Here is a 24,821-nt window from a genome sequence, read left to right on the forward strand (position 1 = left end):
TATTATGGAGAAATAAAGAAATGTTAACTGACAAGGTTGCACTAGTACTATACATTTATATATTTTGTTAACAAAAAGGGCTGAAAGGTGTGTTGAACAGCTTTTTCAGATGAGAAGCTTCAGCATGAGTAATAGCTTTTTTTAAATGCATGCTTATTGAAGTAAGTGGTATGAAAAGGGCATATGAGCTGTCAGAGAAAAATATCTGCAGGCCCACTGAAGATTTATAGAAAATTGCTAACATTACTTTCTTGCCTTAAGGGAGTTCTCAAATGTTTAGGCAATCATTTATAAACGTTATTGCCATCAGTGCAATAAAGGGGGAATGAATCCAGTTACTTTTCTATATAAACACAGTTTGTTCTTAATGAGAGTAGAAGAAGCTTTTGTTCAATAATTTGGGAAGCCTTAAATTAGTTCCAAACTTAGTAGAAATCAACCTTAAATATTTTAAAGAAAGCTTTTTGCAGTACCACATTAGAAGACGAACTTATTAGAAGAGTTCTTATTAGAGGCAAAATGTTTAAAGCAAATTAGACATCGAATGAGCATCTAAATTTTGACTTTGAATTTGGTAAACTACATTCTGTCACTTCCTGGCTGTTTCTAAAGTGACTATTATTATTTCTTAAATGCCAGTGAAAAATAATCATAACTTTAAAGGTAAAGGGACCCCTGACCGTTAGGTCCAGTTGTGGACGACTCTGGGGGTGCGGCGCTCATTTCGCTTTACTGGCCGAGGGAGCTGGTGTACAACTTCCGGGTCATGTGGCCAGCATGACTAAGCTGCTTCTGGCAAACCAGAGCAGTGCACTGAAACGCCATTTACCTTCTCACCGGAGCAGTACCTATTTATCTACTTGCACTTTGTGCTTTCAAACTGCTAGGTTTGCAGGAGCTGGGACTGAGCAACGGGAGCTCACTCCGTCGCTGGGATTCAAACCACCAACCTTCTGATCGGCAAGCCCTAGGCTCTGTGGTTTAGACCACAGTGCCACCCGTGTCCTTACTAATCGTAACTTTAGAGAATACTTAATTTGTACTTGGATATGAGAACTTTCAGTACTGGAATGAAGCTTAATCCAGGCAAGGCAAAGGTACTAATGATCAGTAGAAATGCTGCCTTGGCATTGGAAGTAAAACTTGTTCTGGACAGGGTTGTGTCCCAGTGGAGTTTAGACTGGTCTCTTTTGTTTTTTAGGAGTGAGGTTAAGACATGTTCATTTCACCAAACTTTTAGTCTTAATACCTATGGAGTTTTTTGCTTTCTTTTGTTTTAATGGTCTTAGGCTCTTAATGCTCTCCATTTTAAAATATATTGAGATTTTACTGTTAGTAAAAGAGAGTAGGGAACAGTATAATCATATAAGCGGCTTACAGTTACTGAAGCATACCATTTTATGTTACTCAGCCCAGCACTCAAATTGGTTGAAAATCACTGCGATTTCAGCTCAAATTTAGCACCATTTCACCAAGTGAAACCAGCCATTTTATTTGTAGCTCTTTGTAGCACTCCTCCCCCTCCCTCTTTCTCTCGCTGAATATTTAGCGTTAGGTTAGTCTGGAAAATTTTATAAAAGTTTTTTTTTTAATGGCCAGTTTTACTGTTTTGCTTCCACAACAGACTTCTGCTTGCACATTAGAATTTCCCCCTCTCCTCTCCCCAAAGCTTCCCATGTACCATCCACAAGGTTGAGGAACCCTCTGGATAAGTTTTTGGGGCCATGCAGGGAGAGGAGAGGAAGGGTAAATCCAATTGCATGAGCAGAAAGCCACTTGTGCTGTATTGGATACAACCCTTGAGTTCCACACACATTTTTGGGGCTGCCACTGCTGAATAACGCACAGTCGCTCTACCTGCTCTGTACTGTTGTTGATACCAAAGCTAATAAAAGAAAGGTTCTGATAGCCTGAACTTTACTAGAGTTAAAACATTGTAAAATTGATTTTCTGCAGAGGTTTGGGATATAGACTGCCCTATGTGATAGAAGGCCCGGTGGATTACATTCAAGTTGTCTAAAGGTTCATTTGAAATAATCTGGACATTATCTGGTCTTAAGTATAATATTTTTACACCTTAAATCTTACTTTTTCACTGTGAAGGCTGTATTGGATCAATGAACTCTTGCGAGCAGCTTTAAATATCTCCTGTGGTGCTGGCAGCAAGGACATGTTGAACTTAGAAGAGCAATTATCATAGGGAGCAGTATGTGGCTTGACTACATTATGTTGTTCTACTGACGATCGGTATTTTTCGATTCTCTGGAAGAATTGTAATGGCAAGTTCTATAATGCTTTTGTTCTCCAGCTGCCATGATCAGTTCCATATTGTGTGATAATCATATCCTAGTAAATTAATCCTTGGAGTTGTATAAACCCAGCCAAGTATATACAACTATATTAATTGGCAATATTATTATTCTAGGTTTATTAAGGTTCAAACTAAGCAGGGCTCCCTGCCCCCATTTAATTAACATGTTATTATAGTAGGACTTTTTCTTGTTGCAGTAAAATATAATAATAATGTGTGGCATGGCATATATTTTTTTTAAAAAAATACTAAATTTGTAAGCATACCATTTAACAGATTTGCTTTAGACTTTTCATCAAACTAGGTTTTGCACCCTTCTTCCTCTCAACTTGGTTCATTGAATGGGTGCAATGGTTGATCTGTTCAAGCTCCAAATCGATAATTTCATTTACTTAATATAATTTCTTAATTGTCATATTGATGCTTCAGTTGAAGGAGCACTGTGTTTGAGGTGGTTTGAATATTTTCTCTATGATGTTAGATATGTAATGTCCATTCACACATGTAACAACATAGTGCTTGTGATAAATAAAGCCACTTGTCTGTAAGAATATGAAAATTGTCCCAAGCTTCTTTTCAGTATTTTTATCCATTTCCTGTAATCTGACTGGAATGCACTGTAATATCATCAAGTTTAAAATCTTCCTTGGAGGCCCTGTTTCACATGCCCTTTTTCACTGAAGTATGGTTGGTGGTGATATGGTAATGCCTTCTTAAGAGTGCTGCCAAATTTATCAAACCCTTCCCTGTCACTTACGGCAGTTACCCAAGGTGGTGGCATTCGTTTGCTCTTCAAAGTACTATGACTGGCTTAATTTTGCTCCTGCTGTTGATGTTTCAGATGTCTGGAGGTGTTGCTGCCAGTTTTAATTATACTGCCTGGACTGTTGCTTTTAATGTATTATTTTAGCGATTGTTGGGTGCCTTGTAGATTTTTAAATAAAAAGGCAGCACATAAGCATTTTAATAATAGCAGTTGCTTCATCTACAGACACCCCATGCTTCCTAAAGGGTTTGCTTTACAACTGCAGTGTTCAGGCTTTCAGTTTAATATAATGTAGATATGGATTATGGTAAATATTAATTTTCAAAAATATAAATTCTCAAAAATACATAATTTTCTCTGCCCTTTGCAGGAAGTTGTATATCTGTTTTCGACTTCTTGAAACTGATCTCCACTGATTGGTTTAGCTGAATTTACTCTGATTCTAACTTTATTTTTTTTTTAAAAGATGGATTTTTAATTTTTGTTGTAAGTTTTATTGGTTTTATATTGTATACCACCATGTGACATTTGGATGAAGGACACTTTAGAAATAAAGTAATTATAATTAATAATAATATGCTGAAGATGAAGCAAAACTGTCATCATCCACGACCACCCTGGAATTTTTTTAACTGCAGTTTTATGTGCGGTGTTTGAACTACGGTGGCTATGGTGAAGTATCTCTTAATGTTGCAGTCAGCACAAAATGGCAGTGCATATGTGAACCCATAGTAGTTACCTGTTCAATAGGATAGCAGTTGACACATGCAACTTAACAAGGTGGTTTCATTTGCCTTGTACTATATACTTCAGGGCAAGATAGGCAAAGCAATCCCCACCATGTGCTGTCGGACTACAATTCCCATCTGCCCCAGCCAGTATGACTCATAGTTAGGGATGATAGTAGTTCAACAACATCTGGAGAGCAACACATTAGCCAATCCTTTTGTTCTGCCCTGGCTGTGTTGGCGCTTAACCATGTGGTTTCCACAATATAGCATTGTACAAGATAAAACTTATTTAGAGCATTAATCCTCCCCCGCTCAAATCCCTAGATGAATAATAATATGTAAATGAATCTAATATTTTGAAATAGAAACTTAATATAGTTTATAGTAAAATATATTGCTAAGCTATTCAGTTCAAGTTCACATGGGGAACCTTCTTTATATAAAAAGGTCCTGCATAATTCACACAAGGTGCTTTAGCTCTAGACCTCTGGGGAAAGGATATGTTAATTCATTAGGAAACACCGTGAAATGTATTATTTTATGAATTTACACCTCACCTTTCATTGTAAAATCGTTTCCTGGGCAGGTTACAAAAACCACACTATAAAAACAATAAAATCAACAGATAATTTTAACATTATAATAAATAAAGAGAATAATAAAAGGATTAAAACAATTCCATCCAGCTGGAAAGATTTTTAAAATTAAATGGCTGGGGAAATAAACCAAAGTGTCTTTTCCTTGTGCCACAATAAGTAGAATGTTCAATAATAACCATCATTTGTGGTGTTCATCCTGCCTGAGATAACGCATCAGTATGATTTTTCTGTAGATTAATGTGTTATTTATTATTATTACTTTTATATCCCAGTCCTCCTCCAAGTAATTCAGAGCAGTGTTTGTGGTTTCTGTCCCCACATTTTATCTTCACTACAACTTTTTAGCAAAGGCTAGGCTGAGGAATGATAACTATCCCAGGGATAGCTGGTGAGCTTAATGGCAGAGCTGAGTGGGGATTTTAGTCTTTGTCCTTTTTGTCCTAGTTTGACAGTTTAATCTTTACTTCTTTGTTGTATGTGTACAAGTGTAACACGTGACAATAGTTGTTTAGTGGTGAAGTGTGTGAGCTGTGGGCCAGGAGGTCCCCAGTTCAAGTTATGTTTCAGCTGTGAATGTGCTAGGTAGCTTTAGGCAAACAACTCTTCTCAACTCTCCATCTGCATTAGGAGGAGAATAATAGGAAGGCTGTTATAAGGATTGTTGCAATAATGTATGTGTAGTATTTTGATTACTTGGACATGTGCCATTATAACACTAGCTCAAACACTGCAACGAAACATTATATTTTGTCATACGTTTCGCCAAACCACCTCCTGTACATGCTAGTGACACTAATTTTAAAAATAAGAGGTTCAAATGAAATGTGAGACTGGATGAGGTCAGTTATTCATTATATTTTGGTTTCTATAAGAATCTTAATTATCTTTTCCTTTTCTTACAAAATAAAGCTTCCAAAGAAAGAGGATCAACAACTGGAACTTAAAGCAAGTCCTAAGAAAGTTCCAGAATCCACTGTCGATCTCTTGGGACTTGGTAAGTAGTTAATTCTTTGTTTTGCATTGCAGAAAAATGGCAAGACCTATGCTGCAATAATTAAAGGGGTTTCACCCCCACATGCTGGAAAACATTGTTGGTTAATCTGTAAATGGTGTTGTAGTCTGCTAATATACTTAGAGAGAAAAACTGAAGCAGATCTGTGCCGTCTACTAAACTATAAGTAATGAGCTCCTTAGGGAGTGAGACGCTATCAAAGTGATCTTCAAAGGACTGTGAGCTCAAGCTTTTTTTAAAAAAATCTGTTGTTTAAAAATAGTCTTGTTTTATTGAAGTACAAACCTTTCTAATATCCAAGTGAACCTTGTACAAGTTCTGCTGTATGTCCCCATCCTAAATATCCATGCAACTAATTTTGCCTGCCCTTTGTAATTAGATTTTTTAAATGGCAGCTCCCTCCCAATTACGGTGGTACCTCGGGTTACAGATGTTTCAGGTTACAGACACTTCAGGTTACAGACTCCGCTAACCCAGAAATAGTACCTCTGGTTAAGAACTTTGCTTCAGGATGAGAACAGAAATCGTGCGGTGGCGGTGCAGCAGCAGTGGGAGGCCCCATTAGCTAAAGTGGTATCTCAGGTTAAAAACATTTTCAGGTTAAGAACAGACCTCTGGAACGAATTAAGTTCTTAACCCAAGGTACCACTGTATTTTTGAAATTATTGAATTTAAGTAGCTAGTTGTGAAGTGAGATGGCATGTGCTTTTCAGAAAATAATAAAAACAGAATCCCTTGGCAAAATCATGCTTCTAGGAACTTGTGCAAGGTGACAATTTTCTTCTTATGGGATGTCCAGAGTTTCTCCTATCTTACCATATTCAAAACATTTTATAATTAATTCCTTCATGGTAAACTGCTCAAAGTCCCAGGCGTTGGCCAACATTTTCAGAAGTCTAGCTGTAACCTAAATCATACCATTCCCAAGCCAGCTCTTCAGTGTGGAGCCTAATCAGAAACAATTCTGCCTGAGTACTTACTTAATCCAAACCTGTTTACATATTCTTCCTTCACTTTTATTTTGTTTGAATGGTACTCCAGTGCTGCTGTGTATTCAGTCATTTCTGTGCAGGTTTACTGTTGAATTAGGGATTATCCCCTTCTTTCACTACATTTGGGCTTTACTTAAATTTTTACCTTGGAAAAGCAACTGTTTACATGTCAAATGCTTGCTTTTGTTCAAACTAGTCTAGCATTCATGGGATATTATTTTTTAGAGTAGATCAGACCAAGTTTAACCAATCTGAATAACCTCTGTTAGCTTGCCATATCTTAATTGTGTAACTAATGCCTCTTCTAGTGTAGGAGCTTAGAGTCTTGAGTCCTGTGATAGACTGAAGTATGAAATACCACAGGAGAAAGCAAGTGACAATAAATGTGGCTAAGATTGCATATTTTTATTGAGCCAGCACATTGATGGAAATGTACAAAACAAGTTTCAAACATTTCTGGCTGGGCTGCACCAAGAGGATAGGTTAGCCTGTTTCATTTCAACAAGTCTGATGCATTTTAAGTACAGTACAGTCTTACCTTGATTGTCGAACGGAATCCGTTCCGGAAGTCCGTTCGACTTCTGAAAACTTTAGAAAGCCAAGACGCAGCTTCTGATTGGCTGCAGGAGCTTCCTGCACTTAATCGAAAGCCGCAGAACCCGCGTCAAACGTTCAGCTTCCAAAGAACATTCGCAAACTGGAACACTCACTTCTGGGGGGTGTGGCATTCAGGAGCCAAAACAAACGAGTACGACTGTAGTTTGACTCAAGAATCCTGTTCCTCTAAAACACTTGCTGTAAATAAACTTTCAGTTGAACTAATAATATAACATGATTGAATGGCTTCTGCAAACATACAAAGAAATCTTAATAAGTTTATATAATATAGCAGTTTTGGAGGAGAAGTTAGTATCTCAGAAATGTGGCTCTTCTGTCCAAATCCAGTTGATCCAACAGCTTAGGCCCCATCTTTACTACACAATGAAAGCACTATCATACCACTTTAAACAGTCAAGCTTCCATCCAAGGAATCCTAAGAACTGGTGTTTGTTAAGGGGGCTAATTCGCCTCCCAGAGCTTCAGTTTGCAGTTGAGGATTGATCATGGCAGTTATGGAATTTAAACAGCTCCTAATCCCTTAGCAGTTCAGGGAAGCAGTCCTCGCTTGTTGGTTAGGCTTTTCTGCCGTATTCTGAAGAGCAGCAACTTATTCCCCTTGTGCCTGTGCACAGCAAGGGCATCACTTACCTGTTACTGGGACTCTTTGCCATCCTTGCCTGTCTGCATTTCCTCTTCTGCTATAGATCATTACGAGAAATGCATTCATGCATTACAAATATAAAGGTACTCTAGAAGCTGCTGCATTGTTAGAATTTTGGCCTTGTTGCATCAGTATATAAATATCACCCCAGTGGCCGAAGAACCCAGGGGAGTTCTGCTTTATTGCACGGGTGTGAATAGATGGACCATAAACCCCAGGTACAGGTAAATCACATTCTCTTGAGTACTAACGGTCTTACATTCTAAGAGGATAGTTATAAATATAGAATGTTAATCAATGTGTTTCATAGTTAGGTGCTTTGCCAGAATGATTGTGGTGGTCTCTCTGTGCAGAACTACACACCTTGCCAACTGCTAAGTTATGCACCTCAGTGAACGGTGCATTTTGGTTCTTTTCCATCTCAGCATCCTTTTTAAAATATAACTACAGACAAATAATTGTTATTTCATTATGAGTATATAAAAATAAGTGAAATGATAGATCTGTAGTGGTGACCCTCGGGGTCCCTTTCAACTCTACAATTCTATGATTCGAAGAATAGCAGACCTGGGTTTTCCAATTTGCAGATAACTCCATTTCTTTTACTTTCTAAAAATGGCACACCTTATATTGTGAGATGTTTTGCAATGCTGCAGAATGTTTAAGTATTAGCTTTTCCATCATGTTGAAAGGTTGAATTTGCAAAAGAAGCAAAACTCGTTTGCCATTTGATGCATCATTTACCAGTTAGATGTACTACACAAAAAACAAGAGATGAGTATGGATGGTTGCACATGTTGAAGTAACCATCACAGTGTATTAGCATTAAAATGGATAGTCCCAACCTTTCTGTGGGGGCATAAGTAAATTACTATGCTCTTTCACTTCAAATTTATCATAAGAATGATGGAAGATAAGGAAGATGCTTATTGAAAACAAGTGAAATATGTAACCTTATTAACCTTCAATTACAAGAAGAGCAGAAAGCAGTTCAATAGATATTAGAATATGACTGCTAATCAAATAAGCTAGCCAGCCATTTCAGAGGATGCCTATCATGCTTAGTGTCATTTACCCACCTCAGAAACAATACCTTGCCTGGAAGCTTTCTGGATAAGCAATATATCCCTTGAGATTTTTTGGTTCAGCTTATTCTCCTCTGCAATTCTGGGAATGCAGCATTAATAATAAAGAAGTTCTCTGGGCAGTTTACATAGACAGTAAAATACAGAAGACAATTTACAATAAAACCCTTTAAAACTGAATAATAAATCGCAAAGCCCAGGTTTTTTTTAAAAAAAAAAAAAATCAGACAGCTAAAATCAGCATAAAACACAGCAGCTAGAGCTGTATGTAGCAAGGGAAAGTTTGGTGCAAAAACCAAAGCAGCTGCTAGGTTATCTCCAATACCCTGTACTCATAAGGTATAAGTAGGTTCAGGTATCTGTAGATGTGTCGTCCCTGACTTTGTCTCTTGAAACCTTTTTAGGTTTTTCCCCCTCAAACATCTGCCATTACTCATATTGTAGTGAACTGCAAGGTAAAGCCTAGATTACTTTCTCCCTGTAGTAAAATAAAGTGAGGAACAAGTAGTAGATTGTGTATGTCTGTGTGTGTACCCAAGACACACTTGCCGGATTGAGATTTTGACTTCGTATGTAACTTCTGAACGGGCTTCTTGTCAGGTGTACATTTTATAAATTTATAGATTTGCAGCTGTTCAGCAAAAACATGTTTCCCGAATGGCTTACAGAAATTAAAATGGAAAGGGGAAAAAAAACCTTCTACCCGTGTTTACTCATACTCATAGTTGCCCGAACTTGTTTTGAAAACCAGGTTTTGGTTTAGCTTTAATTTTGCCATCTTTAAGTTATTTTCCTAGCTAGAACTAGAAAAGGTTAGGGGTAAGATGAATAGGTATGCTTCTGTATTGTAATGACTATATAAAAATTCATTGCATGATCTTACTATCTTATCTCTTTATCCTTAGCTTTGGCAACTCCAAAATATATAGCATTCTGAGAAATAAATGTGTTTTCATTAAGGATCACCAGTTAGAAATGGATGGTCAAAATGATGATGATGATGATTCTGCTCCAGAACATAAGAAATGGGAAACCAAAAATATATTCAGAGATTATTCTGGAGCTGGCTAGATGCTTGATTTCTACCTTGAGTATCCCTTCGCTAAATATGATTAGCAGCACCTGTGGTCACTTCTTATGCCACTATTCACAGAATGTGACAAAAGGAAGCTGTCAGATCTTGTGCCAACCCAAAAGCTTTATTATCCTCAGAGGAAGCGCTGGGAAGGTAGCTTGTTAGTACTTGATAAAGAATTGCTGTTATTGTGGAGGCTATGCTTGAAATATAAAAAAATACCAGTGTTTAGGAAATTGTTGTGGTTTGTACAGCTGTGATACATTTACCTCCTCCCCTCAAATTCCATGTTATCAGTAGGTGTTAATCTTTATGGGTTAATAAGTATATAAATTGTGGCACATTTACAGTTGCTATGGGAACCAGAACTGATTGCCTGACTTCAGTGTAGAATCCCTAGTGTACAGTTGCAATAGTGCTTTTGCATTTACTTTCATAACAAGAGAAGAATGAAGTGAGCAAAAATACCCCAGTGACTGCTGAAATGTGCTGTTCATTTGCCACTGAAGGGCTTGTTCATTGAGAACGAAAATATATTATAAAGGCTCTACTCTTTATATGTTGAAATACTTGACTCAAATCATGTGGAGATACAAAATAGAATGTGTATAGTATCCTTCTAGGCCACCTATCTAGAAACTGTAGACTTTGTCCTCTATTCTCCATTGTAGACTAGGCATCTGTTAAGCAGTATGTACTTGTGGTTCTTTGGGCACCCTGGATACTATTTTTGGACTTCAGAATAATGGTGTTAATAAAGAGCTGTAATATGTCATATTGCAGCTACACAAATGTAAAAAATTAAGTGCACACACAATGGAAGATACTTTTATCGATTCAGGTGGAGGGCAGGGAAGCCTTTATGGTAGGTCATAAACCTGAGTTAATCAAGAAAAATAGTTTCAGAATGTATCAGACAGTGCTGGTCTGATTTGAAGGAAGATGTTGATAATGTGAAGAAGTTTAAACTTTGTAGTTCTTTTCCCTTTTCAATAAGTATAGCCTTTCCTTTGAAGATACTGGGAATAATGTCGCAAGGAAGAAAGAGATCTTTCTTCCATTGTCGTTAATGAGAGGGAGGCGTGCAAGGAGGTTCTTTGGCTGTAAGAATAGCTAAGCAGTTGAACAATGGCTGAGAGAGACTGCAGGGTCTTTTATCTGTTGCTGCAATGTATTTGTTGGCTTGATTTATAAGCTATGAATCCTGACTCAAGAACTTACAACCTATGTATTTAGTAGTGATCTTTTCCAGACTTAAAATTTATATAGCCAATTATTGCAGTGCTTACGTCCAAAGGGTTTGGTTACTTATGAGAAGGATTTCTATTTTAAAAGTTACAGTGCTGGTAACCAACAGTGCTTTAGGCAGCTTGTAGAAATGTGTAATTCTGTTAAACCAGCTTAGATGCCATTAGGTTGGCCTCAGGCTGTGTTTTAATGCGTTCAAATTTTGCTAATTACGTTGGCATGTTGTAGCTTTTAAATTACGACGAGCTGGCAGAATACTAGAGGAGCCTGGATTCAGTGCTATGAATGCTTGGGTATTTCTACCAACACAGGATACCTTTAAGCAACGGCTTGCTTTGTACATACTTTGCAATTATCAAAAAATTGGTTTAACGTTTTTCCTTTTAAAACACTGTCATTTAAGATGGCCCTGCCGATTCCTCCGTTACAAATGGAAGCATCACAACTCCTGCTGCTGTATTGAATGATGACCTGGATATATTTGGCCCAATGATCTCTAACCCATTGCCAGCCACTTCTATACCTCCTGCTCAGGTAAGCAGCAAAATTTAGCATGCCTAGCCCTTTTTAAAATTTCTTGTTGATTGAGATGTTTACATTAGAAATGACAAGCCTGCCTAAAAATATAAAGATGACTTGTATCAGCTGTCCTGTTAAAATGACTTTCATCTTCTTACTAGAGAGATTGGCAGGCAGTGAAGCTTGCGTTAGTTATAGACACACAATTTATAAGCCCACGCCAGGTGTTAGCATAAGAAAGAAGTTCTTCACATTTGAAACAGCAGTGGGAAAAGAAACTGGCCATAGGAAAGCCAGTGTTATGTAGCCCCTCAATTTAAGAAGAGAGCTCAATTTTACTCATGCATTCCATATTTTATTGCACTTCAGCAGCTGGCCTCATCAATAGCATGCTATTAATATGAGTACCAATACCTTGCGTAATTTCTTTCCAAACATTATAGTATGAGGCATCTTGTAGCTCACTAAGTGCTATAATATCTCTGTGGAGAGGGAAGCTAATATTTAGTCTTAGGGTGTTTTTTTTAAAAAAGGGTTAGATACATTTTCTAGATGTTCGGTCTGTCTGGGCTGTTCAACCATTACAGCTATCATTCATCTTTTATGTTTAGAGATATTATGCTTCAGATTTCCATAGCTCTGGGATGAGCATCATCGATATAAATAACCAACCTTTCATGTTTATGAACATCCCTGGGGGATTTAACAAGGCTTTGCCTGGAGCACAATGCTGAGTGGAGTCCAGTGACCTGATTAGTAATATGCATAATAGTATAAAGGCACAATATATCATCTGTTAAGACTTGGTGTTAACTCTCTCAGTAGCTTCCAGACTAGTGATAACTAGATGGTTTCAACAGAGGCTCACTATTATGAGGCTCATTAAGGTTTAGTGGCACATTTTGGCAATGAAAATTCTTTCCCTTTAAAGTGTGCAGAGGCCTAGTTAGTCCAGCTGATCTCTTAATGATTTATTGATCTATGACTCTGGCATGGTTCTAATGTGCATTTTTAATTGTTTGTGATTAGTGAACTGAAAAGTGGGAGTGGTCAGGTGTGCTGCCCATGTCTCCTTTTTGTTATTTGATTAAGGGTGTTTATTTTCCTTTTGTGATATTATCACATCTTTAGCCCACATTTCCTCCCAAGCATCTCATACATGGTTCTCACACTTCCTATTTTATTCTCACAAGAGCCTTGTGAAGTAGAGATGAGTAGTTTGAGAGACAGTGGCTGGCCCAGGGTCACCCAGGGAGCTGCAAAGATGAGTGGGGATTTGAACCCAGGCCCTAGTCTAGGGGTGCCCAAACTTGGTTCAAAGAGGGCCAGATTTGATGAAGTGAACATGCGTGAGAGCCAACCAAAGTTGTGGAGCTTTTTTTTTTAGGATTTCACCCCAGGACATATACGGCCAAGGGCGCCGGATTAAATCGACTGGCGGGCCAGATTAGGTCCCTAAAACAGACTTTGGACATCCCTGCCCTAGTCCAACACACTAACCATGCATTACTGTTGTTCTGTCTTCTTGATGTTGTCTCATTAAAAACTGAAAGCTCTTCAGGGTAACAGCTTAATTCCTTTTTCCGTGATATTCATGGTCTTCCTGTTCACTGCTTGCTCTTTCTTATGCTAACTCATTTTGTGCATGTAATGCTTTCTGTTACTGTGCTCTGAGGCTTAAGCTCCTTACCTTATCTTTACAAAGAACAGAACAAAACACTTTGAGTGGAATACAGCAAAGTACTAAGATTTTTCCATCAGGCAAGGAGAAATGCTCTTGCTGATGGAACTACCTCCCATCTCCTTGCCCTAGACACTGAGGTTTCTCCTGACCCTCCAAAGTTGAATTTAGGGAGGCAGGGCAAAGGGGGGGGGGAGCCCCATTGCATTAACAGGAGTCCTTCCACTAGCAGAACAAGTTAGTTAAATCCAGCCCCATGACATTTTTTTAAAGTAATTTTTTCCATCAACTACTTTCCATTTTTAGGAAGGTGAAGTGCTATCTAAGTGATATACGACCTTGGCTTGTTCTCTTCTCCTTTTCTGTTCTTCCTGTGCCCCGTTCTCTTGCAGATGGGTAGATTGTAGCCCTTCAAGCATGGACTTCTCTTTCTCCTTTTGCTGTGTAGTGCTCTGGTTATTTTAGATACTCTTACATTTGACAAGTGAAAAATTTGAACTTGTTCCAGTACTAGAGCAGACTCTTGTGGCACATGAAAGGTTAACAACTTTTATTATGGCATAAACTTTTGTGGACTGTAGACTGCTTCCTCAAATATTAATATATACATTATACTAGTCCTGAGTCCACCCATAGCAATAGTCTTTTCCCCTTCCAATGAAACTGGATATGAATAGCTCTTTTCTGTATGAGGGCCCAAATTGGGTAGAGGGTGAGCATTCATCCCACCACCTGTTACCCATGCATGCCACCCATGGCTGTTGTTCCAGGCTTTCTATGTGCTGAGCCCTAGGGGGAAAGCATTTTGGAACTCCATCCCCTCTGTGATATGGTGGGCACCTACTTTTTTAAAGAAAGTGGTAGTTGCCAGCTGATGACCTTGTTATTCGTCCAAACTTTTATTGGAATCTGATCCCAGTATTGAATTTTCAGTTGGCTGGTTCTGACCTGCATACCTTGATTTTAGCAAGTGTATTGTGAATTTGGAACTTACTTAAGCTACAGCTCTGAAATCACTGTATAATGAAAAGTCAGTAAGAAATGTCCAAAAATAAATAGATAAATGAGCAAAGTAGCATACACGATTTCCCCACAGGCTTGGGATAGCAGCTGGGCCAACATCACTAGGAGATTTGAACCTGGGTCTCCTGGGTCCTAGGTTGACACGCTACCTCCTGTTTCTGGTTGATTAGTTACTTGCATTTCTTTTCAGAGGTGCCATTCTTACAGACATACTAAGATTTATGCTTCACTGAGATCATAAAAAATGTGAGAATTTCTAGTTTCTAAAGGTGCAGTTCTTCCTTACAAAGACTACTGAACCATTCAAGCTGTGACCTTTATGCACTGTGCGGAACACGGGGCAATACAAAATTTATCCTTTTGTGGTTCTGCTTTTAAAACACAGTTGAAGCCTTTAAGAATCTAAGCTTCACAAACCACCTGAGATCTTTTTCAAAAATCTTGTTCTTAAGCAGTGACCCTAAAATTAAAACTGGCAGCTTCCAAAACTTACCTTATGCAGTTCTCGTAACCTTGCCTTGAATTAGTTGAAAGTAATAGATCTATGACAGTAGTTCTGCTCAGTATTTCTTATCATATGAAATTACTTCATCTGATCACTACTTTCTTTAGATTACTTGAGAAAAATTATAAGCAAACCAAAATGAAGTTTATCTGATGGTGTTTTCTCCTGGAAAAGTGTTTGCATGTAATGCAGCCAAGCGAATACCTTACTTGCACTTTGTACAATCTTACATGGAAGCAACTAAGAAGTAAAGGAGAATAAACCCACCAAGAATCTGGGACTAGAATAGAGATGATGAACAGTTGTAATGGGTGTATACGTATGCATCACAAGTAGAACAAATTCTGCAAGAGACAATCTTTGTGCTATTTTTTTGTAAGCTTTTTATTTAAAAACAGATGGACAGATAATGAAATCTTCAATACTGTGTTTATGTTGGCATATTTGCTATATATACAGTGGTGCTGCACCGCATAAACTATGAAACAGAAGCATGTATGTGCATCTTCAAACAACTGTGTGTACACATCTGATGATCCTGGGCCAGTCAAGGTTCCCAGATGTGCATATATGCATGTGGAAGACATAAATTTTACATGCTATTCGTAGGTAATAAATTTGCTGTTTAAAAACGTGTAGCTGTTGTACTTTTGTTCATATTGCGTAAACTTCTGGATTATTTGTCATAATATATGTCATTGTAACTTGCACAAAGGAAACATTGGTAAATAATTAGTATTGTGTTATACATATGCAAGCATTTGTTTGTTAGTGGGGTTTTTTGCAACGTTAGGACATTTTCCTTTACAGTACTTACAAATTTTGGAGACGCCTGTAATTGGAAAGTTTGGTTACTAATACAATTAACTAAATGTTTGCATTCTGTTTGAAAACACATGGCCCTTTAGCTAATGTATTTGGTGATAATGGTTTTCAGTAATCTCATTTGACTTTCTTCCCAGACTGCTTCCACTAACACTGCAGCTGCCACCTTATCTGCTGCATCTGGAGATCTTGATCTGTTCACTGAACAAACAAAATCAGAAGAGTCAGCAAAGAAACTGCTCTCCAAAGACTCCATCCTGTCGTTGTATGGCACAGGTACTATTCCGCAGCAAAATGCTCCAGGTAATTGGTTTTCAAATTTATTTCTAAATGTCTTAATTAAAAGTTGGGCCTAGAACACATGGTTGGGGCTCTTGCACTCTCTCCCTGCAGCAAAAAGTGTGTATTAGTGATAAGTGGGATTTATTTCCCCCTTTTTATCATTAAAAAACTAACATCAAGCAGGAGGCCTAAAGAAGGAAATTATTCAAAACCGAGCATTGTAATTTGAAGGCTACAGCTATTCACAGAAAAGGTTAGGAGTCCATTTTGAGAAGAGGAGGCTTCTATTCAGAGGAGGGATCTTCTTGGCGCTGTTCTTCTCGCTGCTTCCTTTGTACTTCTTTGCCCCTGAGTAGCTACTCCTCATGATCTTCAGTATGCTCACAATCATTAATGGTTTTATCAGGGTTACTATTCTTGTTATTACTGTTATAGAAACATATCTGCCAGAGCTGGTTTCTGCTATTGAAAAGGCTCTGGGGCTGCATTCCAGGAAGCTTTAACTGCAATTTAAGGTCTCCTTCCCTGAAATGCTGTTGGAAACGGGGGGGGCGGGGGGGAGGGATGAGTATAAGAAGTAAATAGCTTGAGTAGGAAAGTAAAAGACTGTGGAGGGGTGTGTAAAGTTGGATTTGAGGGCAAAAATAAGAAGGAAAGGTGGAAGAGAAAATGACCCTCTAAACCCAGAGGTGGGGAACCTGATCTGGCCAGGGAGCCAAATTCTTATCCCCCCTTACCCTTGTGGACAGAGCCACCCTCTTGTCCAAGTGATCAGCAGGCTTGGTCACCACCTATTTGTTGATGGGCAGTAACTTCACGCCTGCTTTCTGCACAAGTCAGCCTGCAGACTGGAGTTTCCTCACTCCTGCTGTAATCCTAAATCAGAAACCATAACAAATCCCATAATCCACTTTAGGCTCTTTCCCACGTCTCAGGAGAGTGGCAGTCATCAGATTCTGTCATTGCCCAGTTCTTGGTTTCTCTTTAGGAGCTGCTGTTCATGCGGTAAAGCCACGCAGGTGGAGCGGGAGCAAAGGAGTAGCTTGCCAGTGCCTTGCCTCTGCAGGTAGCCCAGAGTGTTGTGGGGTGAGGGAGCTATCCTAGCTTGTAAGGGAACAGAGAAGGAGCAAACGGTGGCAGCAGCTTCAGGGGAAGCCTGCTTCCTATCTCCTTCAGCGACACAGCCACAAGATCACCAGGCCTAACTTTAGGTACTACTGACAACTAGGTGCTTGGATTTTTGCACCCATGCTTCTTGTTATAAACCCCAGCCACCTTAAATGTCTGACTGTGGGTTTGTCATTAAATAGATTCCTTGCCAACATTCATTGAGCCACATGTAGATCTTAACACTATTTGTACACTGTCTTGAAGGGATAATTGAGCCCTCAAAGGTAGTCTACAAATCAGGAAATGAAATTAAGAATGATTTGAGTAAAGCAGCTACTTCCCACTCCTCTAGATATCAGTTTTGTTTTTTGCCTGATGTAACAGAAGTTTGGTTGGCAAATTTAGCAAAAGCAGGTTTTGTTTTTAGAACTTAAAACTTTGCTGACATAATGGAATTTACTCCTTTCCTCTTCCATTTTGCCTAATACAGGTGTATTCATGGGACCACAACCTATTCCCTTTACTGCACAACCACCAGCTCATTTTCAAGGTTTTCCAGCCATGGGAGTGCCTGTACCTGTATCTGTACCTGCAGCCCCTGCAATGATGGGAACCATGATGGGGCAATCGGTGCCTGTCATAGGACAGAACACAGGCGTGATGGTGGGCATGGGAATACCTAATGGTTTTTCTGTCACTACACAAACTGCTGGTTTGGGACTTCCTCAAAACGTTGGACCCCAAGGACCAATGGTGGGGCACATAGCCCCACCACAGAAATATGGTATACAGCAAAATCAGCAAGCCCAGTGGAACCTTTCTCAGGTGAGAATGAATATACATTTTCTCCTTGTGGGGTGGGGGAGGGTGCTACAGAGGAGCAACTTCTTAGGATTGAAACCTGATTATGCATATAATGTCAATAGAATTTAAAATAATAATAATAGTAAAACCAGTTATGCAGGAGGTGCCGTGATGTTGATTGCTAGGAAGCTATTGCTGCAGTTAGGAGGAATTAATACACCAGCAGGACTGTAAATCCTGCCATATTGTATTTGTTTTCAAGATTGCTTTTTGGTATGATCATCCACTTTAAACTATTTGTTAGAAGGGTGCTAGTACAAGAATGGCTTGGTAATTTTGGTGCATTACTCCTTAATTCAGTATACTAGACACTAGACAACTTTGCGTATCGTGTTCAGCAAAACTATGGGTGTGTTGTGGCTGAGCATGATGGTGCCAATGTGCAGGCTCCCAGGGAGCAGCTCTTGGCTGCTTTGCTCTTGGCTCCACCCTGCTGTTTTTTATTCCCGTTGGATAACTGAACTATCCAAGCTGTAGCTTAGCACAGGCGTGGGGAAATTCTGTGGCCCAACAGGCTAAATCTTTATACCCCATCAGGCCAACTTTGGCAGGTGGGAAGTCTCCCTGCCTGTCAACATTCAAAAGGTACTGTGTTTCCCAACCAGGTGGTGGTTGGGAAATTTGGAAGTACCGGACAAAGGGCTTTTGCAAGCCCTATGCTTACAATTTGAGAAGCGCAACACTTTCCCAATGCCCTGAAAGCTGCAGGCATAGCAGGTCGTCCAGCCCCTGGCTTAGTGCATCATTTGAACCTGCTCTAGCCAAGGTTTCACTGGCGTGTATGAATGAGCCCCTGGTGTCACTGTACTTTGTATGTGTGCATGAATGGTACAATATATTAGCTAACGTTTTAAAAGTACTGTTCTTTCTAAATATCCTGTCAATGACGCAGTATAACCATCTAACCTTTATTCAGGTGTTGGAAATCCTGGGGAAATAAACATGCAGTGAGGAAGGGTGACTAGCTGTCCCCACCTCAGTCTCTTGTCAACTTCCAACTTGAAGAAAGCAACTGTGGGGTCAGAGCTTCCACAGATGCAAAAGGCTTCCCGCTGAAGACAGTAGCCTTCACAAGGTGGAAGAGGGCTGGACAGGGTGGAGCCGTTTCCGGATGCTTCTAATCTCTAAAATTGGAATGTAGATTTGTTGTGAGAATGGTGTGAGAGCAGCTTCTACTCTGGGTAGGGTTGTTTTTCATGCCCATTGCTGCTGTCAGCATGGAAAGTTGCCATGTTAAACTATCCAACCACAGTGCTGCTTTTTGTTTTACTGGACTAACAATGCATCAGGTCAAATAGAAGCAGCTTTCACACCATTCTGGTAACCACTGCAATTGATCTTTATTCTCCTTGATAAGACTTCCTTGTAGAAAATGCACCCTTTAAAATTCTCTACAGCGCTATAACTACTGATTTGCAAATATGCTTCATGTATATTATCTAAAAGTCGGAAACGGTATACTATTTATTTATTTGCCATATCTCTACATTACCGTTCATCCACCAGGCTACCTGGGTGGTTTACAGTATTCATGTTAAAACAGCAATAAGACCAGTCATAGGACAGTGATAAAATAAAACTAAACTTACTGTTGAAAAGGACATATTGAAAGATACCTGTTTATGTAACAGAGGTGCAGGTATACAAATGACCCTCCCTGAGACAAGGTGGTGTCTGCGTTTTCAAATAAAGCTTGAGTCTGAACTTTCAGCATGAAATTTGAGCAAACAAACAGTATCTGAACCCCTGTATACTAACTTAGAACCATGTTTGCATTTCACAGATGAATCAGCAAATGGCTGGAATGAATCTGTCTAGCTCCAGCAATGTGATGGGCTTTGCTGGCCAGCCCCCAAATACAGTGGCAGGATGGACTGGAACTTCCTCAGGCCAGACTCTCAGCACACAACTCTGGAAATGAACACTGCAATAGAAGTTTCATCTAGATCAGAGACTTGACATTCCATGCTCAAATACATCTAGTTTTCTTGGTCTGCCCACATACATTGCCCACCCTCACCCCCTTCAATCGCACAGTTCTTCATATTAAGACATAATCTTAACCAACCGTGTTGTGGTCTGTATTGACTTAAATTTTGATGTAGTGAAAAGCAGGTTGGGAACACCTCTCATTAGCAGCTTTTTCATTCCACAGTACATTTGATTTCATGAATGATAGATTTTCAAAAGAGCTTCGTGACCAACTACATACTCAAATTATTTTATCAGTTCTAGAACCAATGTTTGCATATAAGGGAAATAGATATCATGTAAGTACTATCTCTAATATGTAAACCCCACTCCACAAATTGCCCAGTAATCCTGTAGAAGGTACTGTATGAACAAATGTTAAATCATATAAATAAGTGTACATGTATCACTGAAACTTTTTTCCTTGTGTAAAATTGATTTTGTCCCATTATTCATGCCACTGTGATATTTTACTGCGACGTGCTGAACAGATAAGATGGTTAGTGAAAGAGAGATAAACCTGGATGTCACTGTCGCCTCATCAGTTTTCTTAAGAGTTGCCTGTGACAAAATGAGTAAATTTGGCTTAAAACGTATGTACAGAGGGCTAATCTAAAGTATATTGCACAGCATATATACAGGGTAACTCACTCCTCAATTGTACATTTACTTTTATTTTCTACAGCTGTATCCAGGTTTATGCCAGTAACTGTGTTTACATTTTATGGTGCCTCGTATCAATAAGCTGTTGCTTCCCTCTATTAAAGAAATACATAAACAACATGTGATTTTTTTTCATTCTATAAAGACCTCTTTTATCTACTGTTCTTCAAAAGCAAAGCTGTTTAATTCAGGAACAATAAACTTTGAACATAATAATCTGGAAGCTATTTATAAATGAATTGGAAATTTTGCATTTGTTTAGATCAGTCACTCTTTTAGTGTTCCGCTGCATTTCATTGAACGTCTTGTGTAAGAACAATCTAAGATCTGGATAAAGTACTAAAACAGATTTAAAAAAATCCAAACACATGCAAAACAAGTGAAGACAAATCACAGCCATCTGATGAGTCTTAACTGATACCGGTAAAGTAAGTTGTTGCACAAAAGCAAACTGCTGTTTGAATGTTTAGCTGTTTCAAGGATGCAACCATTAATTTTGTTATGTCCCATTTTATGCTTACGTATCATACTTCAATTTTGACACTGTCCAGGTGATACTTTGGCTCATTAGATAGATTTACCTTTTCAGTTCTCGTGTGCCATACAAGAACCTGAAAAAAAGTTCAGGATCAACAATTAGTTCTGGATAATCCCCTATAGGACAGGTTCCTGTATTAAAACAGCAAAACTAATACCTTTGTGCAGTTGTTGGCTTTTGGTTCCAGCTCTTCCACTGTGGTGATCTGTCTGAGAAAATCAGATTCCTGCATTCCTGGTTGGGATCCATGGCGTCTGAATATCGCTTTAGGGTTGGATAAGATCACCTGAAGGCTCACAGCAAACCCTTCATAAATCAAGATATTGTTAAATCATTAAAACCAAAGTTATAAACATTTCATACCTCTTTCATTTACCTTTAAAAAATATTTTTTCCCTTTTTCTTCTTGCTAACCTGTATTTTGTAAACAACCTAAGGGTGTTACACCGCATCATGTGGCAGGATATAATTTCACTCCTGTGGTTGCATCACAATTTATGCAGCATATATCTCAGGCTATAAGCTGCTTTTTCTCATTTGGAAAAGTAGCTCTGCTTCTCTGTATCTGTTTATACTTTTTCTCTGAATGTGAACAGTGACCTTTAATGCAAGTTATTGGAATTTACAAGTGATGAAAAGCCTGCCTGGTGTGAAAAATGAGATTTAAAAGCAACAGACAGCACATTTGTAACTAGTTGAAAATTAAATTCTGAAGTGAATGTAGTTGTTAACGAGAAGGCAAAATAAAATTGGCTTAGTGAATTTCACATGCAAATTAGTATGTCATTGATACACTCATCATGAATGGATATCACTTCTGGTAGTAACACCTATACTAATGCAGCCATAATCACCATTTTAAAAAAATGATCTGAAGAGAAAGTGGTAGAAAAACAAATCCTTACGTAGTACACTATTTAGCGAACCCTTACTGTGGAGGTGTGGATGTCAAAGGACTGCTATTACTGGTGACATAATTTCTAGCATATAGCAAGACTTCCTAAAACTAGAATACTTGCTGCTGCTTGTATCATTCATTTCTCTCATATATATGAAATTAGGCCAATTGTCACAATTGAGCCCACTGAATGCAGAAACTGGGTGATTCAATTTTCAGTTTAGCTTTTAATTTGCGATACGAAATGGCTATTGCATACGTCTAAATATACTAGTAGGCCTCCTGTGCACTCAACAATTGATTTAAACAGGGTAGCATGGTAATGTACTACCCTTCAGACATTTTCTCCCTATTCCCTCCTCAGAGTACCAAAAATCTGTCAAGAGACTTTAACTGCTACTTATGATCTTAGGAAGTCGTAAAGGCAGCTAGTGTGCCTTCCTGAGTCTTTTGTACACGTGCAGTTCTCATTTTAAAGGGTTAGCCCAGAAGTGCTCTTCCAGAAGTCGAAGATCTTTCCATGTTTGAAAGGGCTTATTCCGGCAGCAAAAAAAAGATCCTTGCACAAGAAAAAGATTCATGAGGGTTTTGCAAATCTGTTGTACAACAAGACGCTTGCCAACATTTTTTTCTGTAAGTTCAATTTGGAATCCACTGCTTTCGTTTAAAGAAGTATTTGATCTACATCATTCCACGGTGCGCAATCAAGATTGGGACAAAAGGCCTTTAGCGGCATTTTTACCCTGAGGCAGGACTTTACAACCTTCTACAGCTCAGCTGTGGGATGCAGGAAGCAACTGCCAAGCAAAGAGTATGTTCAGAGGCCGTTTTCCTTTGCCCCTCTCCTGCATATCTGAAAGTAAGGATTTGGGGAGGAGACCTATCTTCTGCAAAAGCCCTGAGATTTGAATGCCAGGTGCCCCATTGTCTAAAAGGTATTCTGGAACCAAATCAGTTAACTTGCTTAACTCTATCCTAAAGATTTTGAATCAAGCAGTTAGGAATTCAGACCCAAAAATGCAGGGGTAAAGAAGCTGTGGCCCTACATATATTAAGATTCCCATCAGCTCAGCCCATCAGGAATGATGGGAGTTGTAGTCCAACAACATCAGAAGGGCCATAACGTCCTCACTACTGCAGTGAAGAGTAATGTTTTCCATTAGGCCCCCAACAGTGTTCAACTGCCTGTATGATGTATTGGATGGTCTCTTAATAAAACTCTGCAGTGCTGAAAGAAGCACATTTGTGGTTGCTTAATGACCAGGTTTGGTAGCAGAGCCTTTGCAATGCATATTAATAAAACACTTATTTTAACTATACTTCAAAATAACAAGCTGCAGTGAGTAGACTACAGCACTTTGCAATTTTTGTTAGGAGATATAATTCACTCAGCTCAAAGCCAATATATTTTGGAAGATTACATATGTAGGATGCTGCCACAAATACATACTCTGCAAGCTGTTTTAGACTTCCAGACATTTTACTGTGCGGTAAACATTCCCCAGGATTAATATTTTCTAATCAACTGAATATAAAGTTATTATTCTGTAAAAGCTTCTTAAGGAAGGACAGCTGTGATAACAGAGGTGGTGAGAGAAAGCAACTAAGGCTGTCTGCTATTAAGACAAATATCATTTGTAAGGAAAGACAACTGTTAACTGACCCTAGAACAGACATGTCCATGGTGGATCAGGAAATGCTTAAGGAGAAATTAGTATAGCTTCCTGGTATAGGAGAAGTGGGCTGAAGTGGAATGGAGATGGGGGAAAGGGGAAACTAATTTTAGGGGCAGCATTTATAATATTCTGTTGCATCCATCTGATAAATCTTCAAAGTAATGCAGGTCTTATTCTGATCAAGTCAGAGGATGCTACTCAACCTGTTACAATGGGTTACAGCTAAGGTCCAGAGAGGCCAATATTCTTGTGTCTAGCTGAGATCTTAATTTAGATAAAGTAGATGTAATACTGCACTAAATGTCCACATAATGGCAGTTAGCGGGAAATCCACGTTATAACTCAAGCTGTGAGTTGCCACACACCTAATGCACACACACTTCCCTCTTTAGCTACCAAGTCCATTTATTCCTTACTCTCATGGAGATTAAATTACTGTTGACATTCTGAATACAGACAAAGTCACTGTCCCTTTTCCCAGCACACAAGTGGGTGGAATGAAGTCCCAACAAAACATCTTTGGGCTGCCATCAAATCCAGTCTAGTATAACAGATGAGAATTAGTAATTAGGGCTGAGCAGAACAAGGCAATATTCCAGAGGGCAAGTAACTCTGGTTTAATCTTATATCATTGGAGCCTATAGATCAGTTTCCTAATCGGTGTTGCCTGCAGAATCAAGCAAGAGTCAAACTCCTGCCTTATAGATAGGGGGAGCAGCTATAAGCCTTTAAAGTGGTTTCCAAAGGATTCTGCCCAATAGGGTGCCAAAATGCCTAAAGCCATCCATGAGATTGTACAAGACCTCCCAACCATCTTTCCCCTACACTCTTGGTATGGGCAGTCAGGCACGGAACCGTTTGAAGGCTAGTATTTCTTTTTTTTGCAAGGCTGTAAAAGTTTCTCCATTTGGCATTAAGTTTCTTTGAATTCCAGCTATATTCTTCTTTAAAAAGCTGCATCCCTTTTCAAAGTAAAACAATTTGCATACTGGATTAGGCCAACTGCCTATCAAAAAAGGGAGGAAAGGGTGGATTTTTTTAATAGTTGTTGCAAATTCTGAAAACATGGTCAGTAAAAACTTTCCAGTCAGAGCATCTTCCCTATGGATCAAATTCTAGAGTTAAGTAATCTACTAGTGATCATGGCTTGGATCCAAAGTTCACAGTTTGTGCTTGAGGAAGATGA

General features: G+C 38.9%; 2 protein-coding genes across 6 annotated transcripts in view; one reads left to right on the forward strand and one right to left on the reverse strand.

Annotated features, from left to right (window-relative positions):
* The window catches only part of SMAP1 (small ArfGAP 1), a 68,135-nt gene extending 47,494 nt beyond the window's left edge, over positions 1 to 20,641 (forward strand). For all 3 annotated transcript variants that reach the window (XM_080998020.1, XM_080998018.1, XM_080998019.1), the window contains 5 exons: positions 5,317 to 5,401; positions 11,484 to 11,614; positions 15,771 to 15,936; positions 17,516 to 17,850; positions 19,673 to 20,641. In XM_080998020.1, coding sequence (XP_080854146.1) covers positions 5,317 to 5,401; positions 11,484 to 11,614; positions 15,771 to 15,936; positions 17,516 to 17,850; positions 19,673 to 19,810 — 855 coding nt within the window. In that variant the 3' untranslated portion in view covers positions 19,811 to 20,641. The remainder of the gene's footprint in view (positions 1 to 5,316; positions 5,402 to 11,483; positions 11,615 to 15,770; positions 15,937 to 17,515; positions 17,851 to 19,672) is intronic.
* Positions 20,515 to 24,821, reverse strand: part of B3GAT2 (beta-1,3-glucuronyltransferase 2) — a 48,054-nt gene continuing 43,747 nt past the window's right edge. For all 3 annotated transcript variants that reach the window (XM_080998053.1, XM_080998052.1, XM_080998054.1), the window contains exons 3-4: positions 21,219 to 21,367; positions 20,515 to 21,134 (exon numbers count right to left, since the gene is read on the reverse strand). In XM_080998053.1, coding sequence (XP_080854179.1) covers positions 21,048 to 21,134; positions 21,219 to 21,367 — 236 coding nt within the window. In that variant the 3' untranslated portion in view covers positions 20,515 to 21,047. The remainder of the gene's footprint in view (positions 21,135 to 21,218; positions 21,368 to 24,821) is intronic.

This window comes from Podarcis pityusensis, assembly GCF_964106645.2.
Source record: "Podarcis pityusensis genome assembly, chromosome: 3".
Classification (NCBI taxonomy): Eukaryota; Metazoa; Chordata; class Lepidosauria; order Squamata; family Lacertidae; genus Podarcis; species Podarcis pityusensis.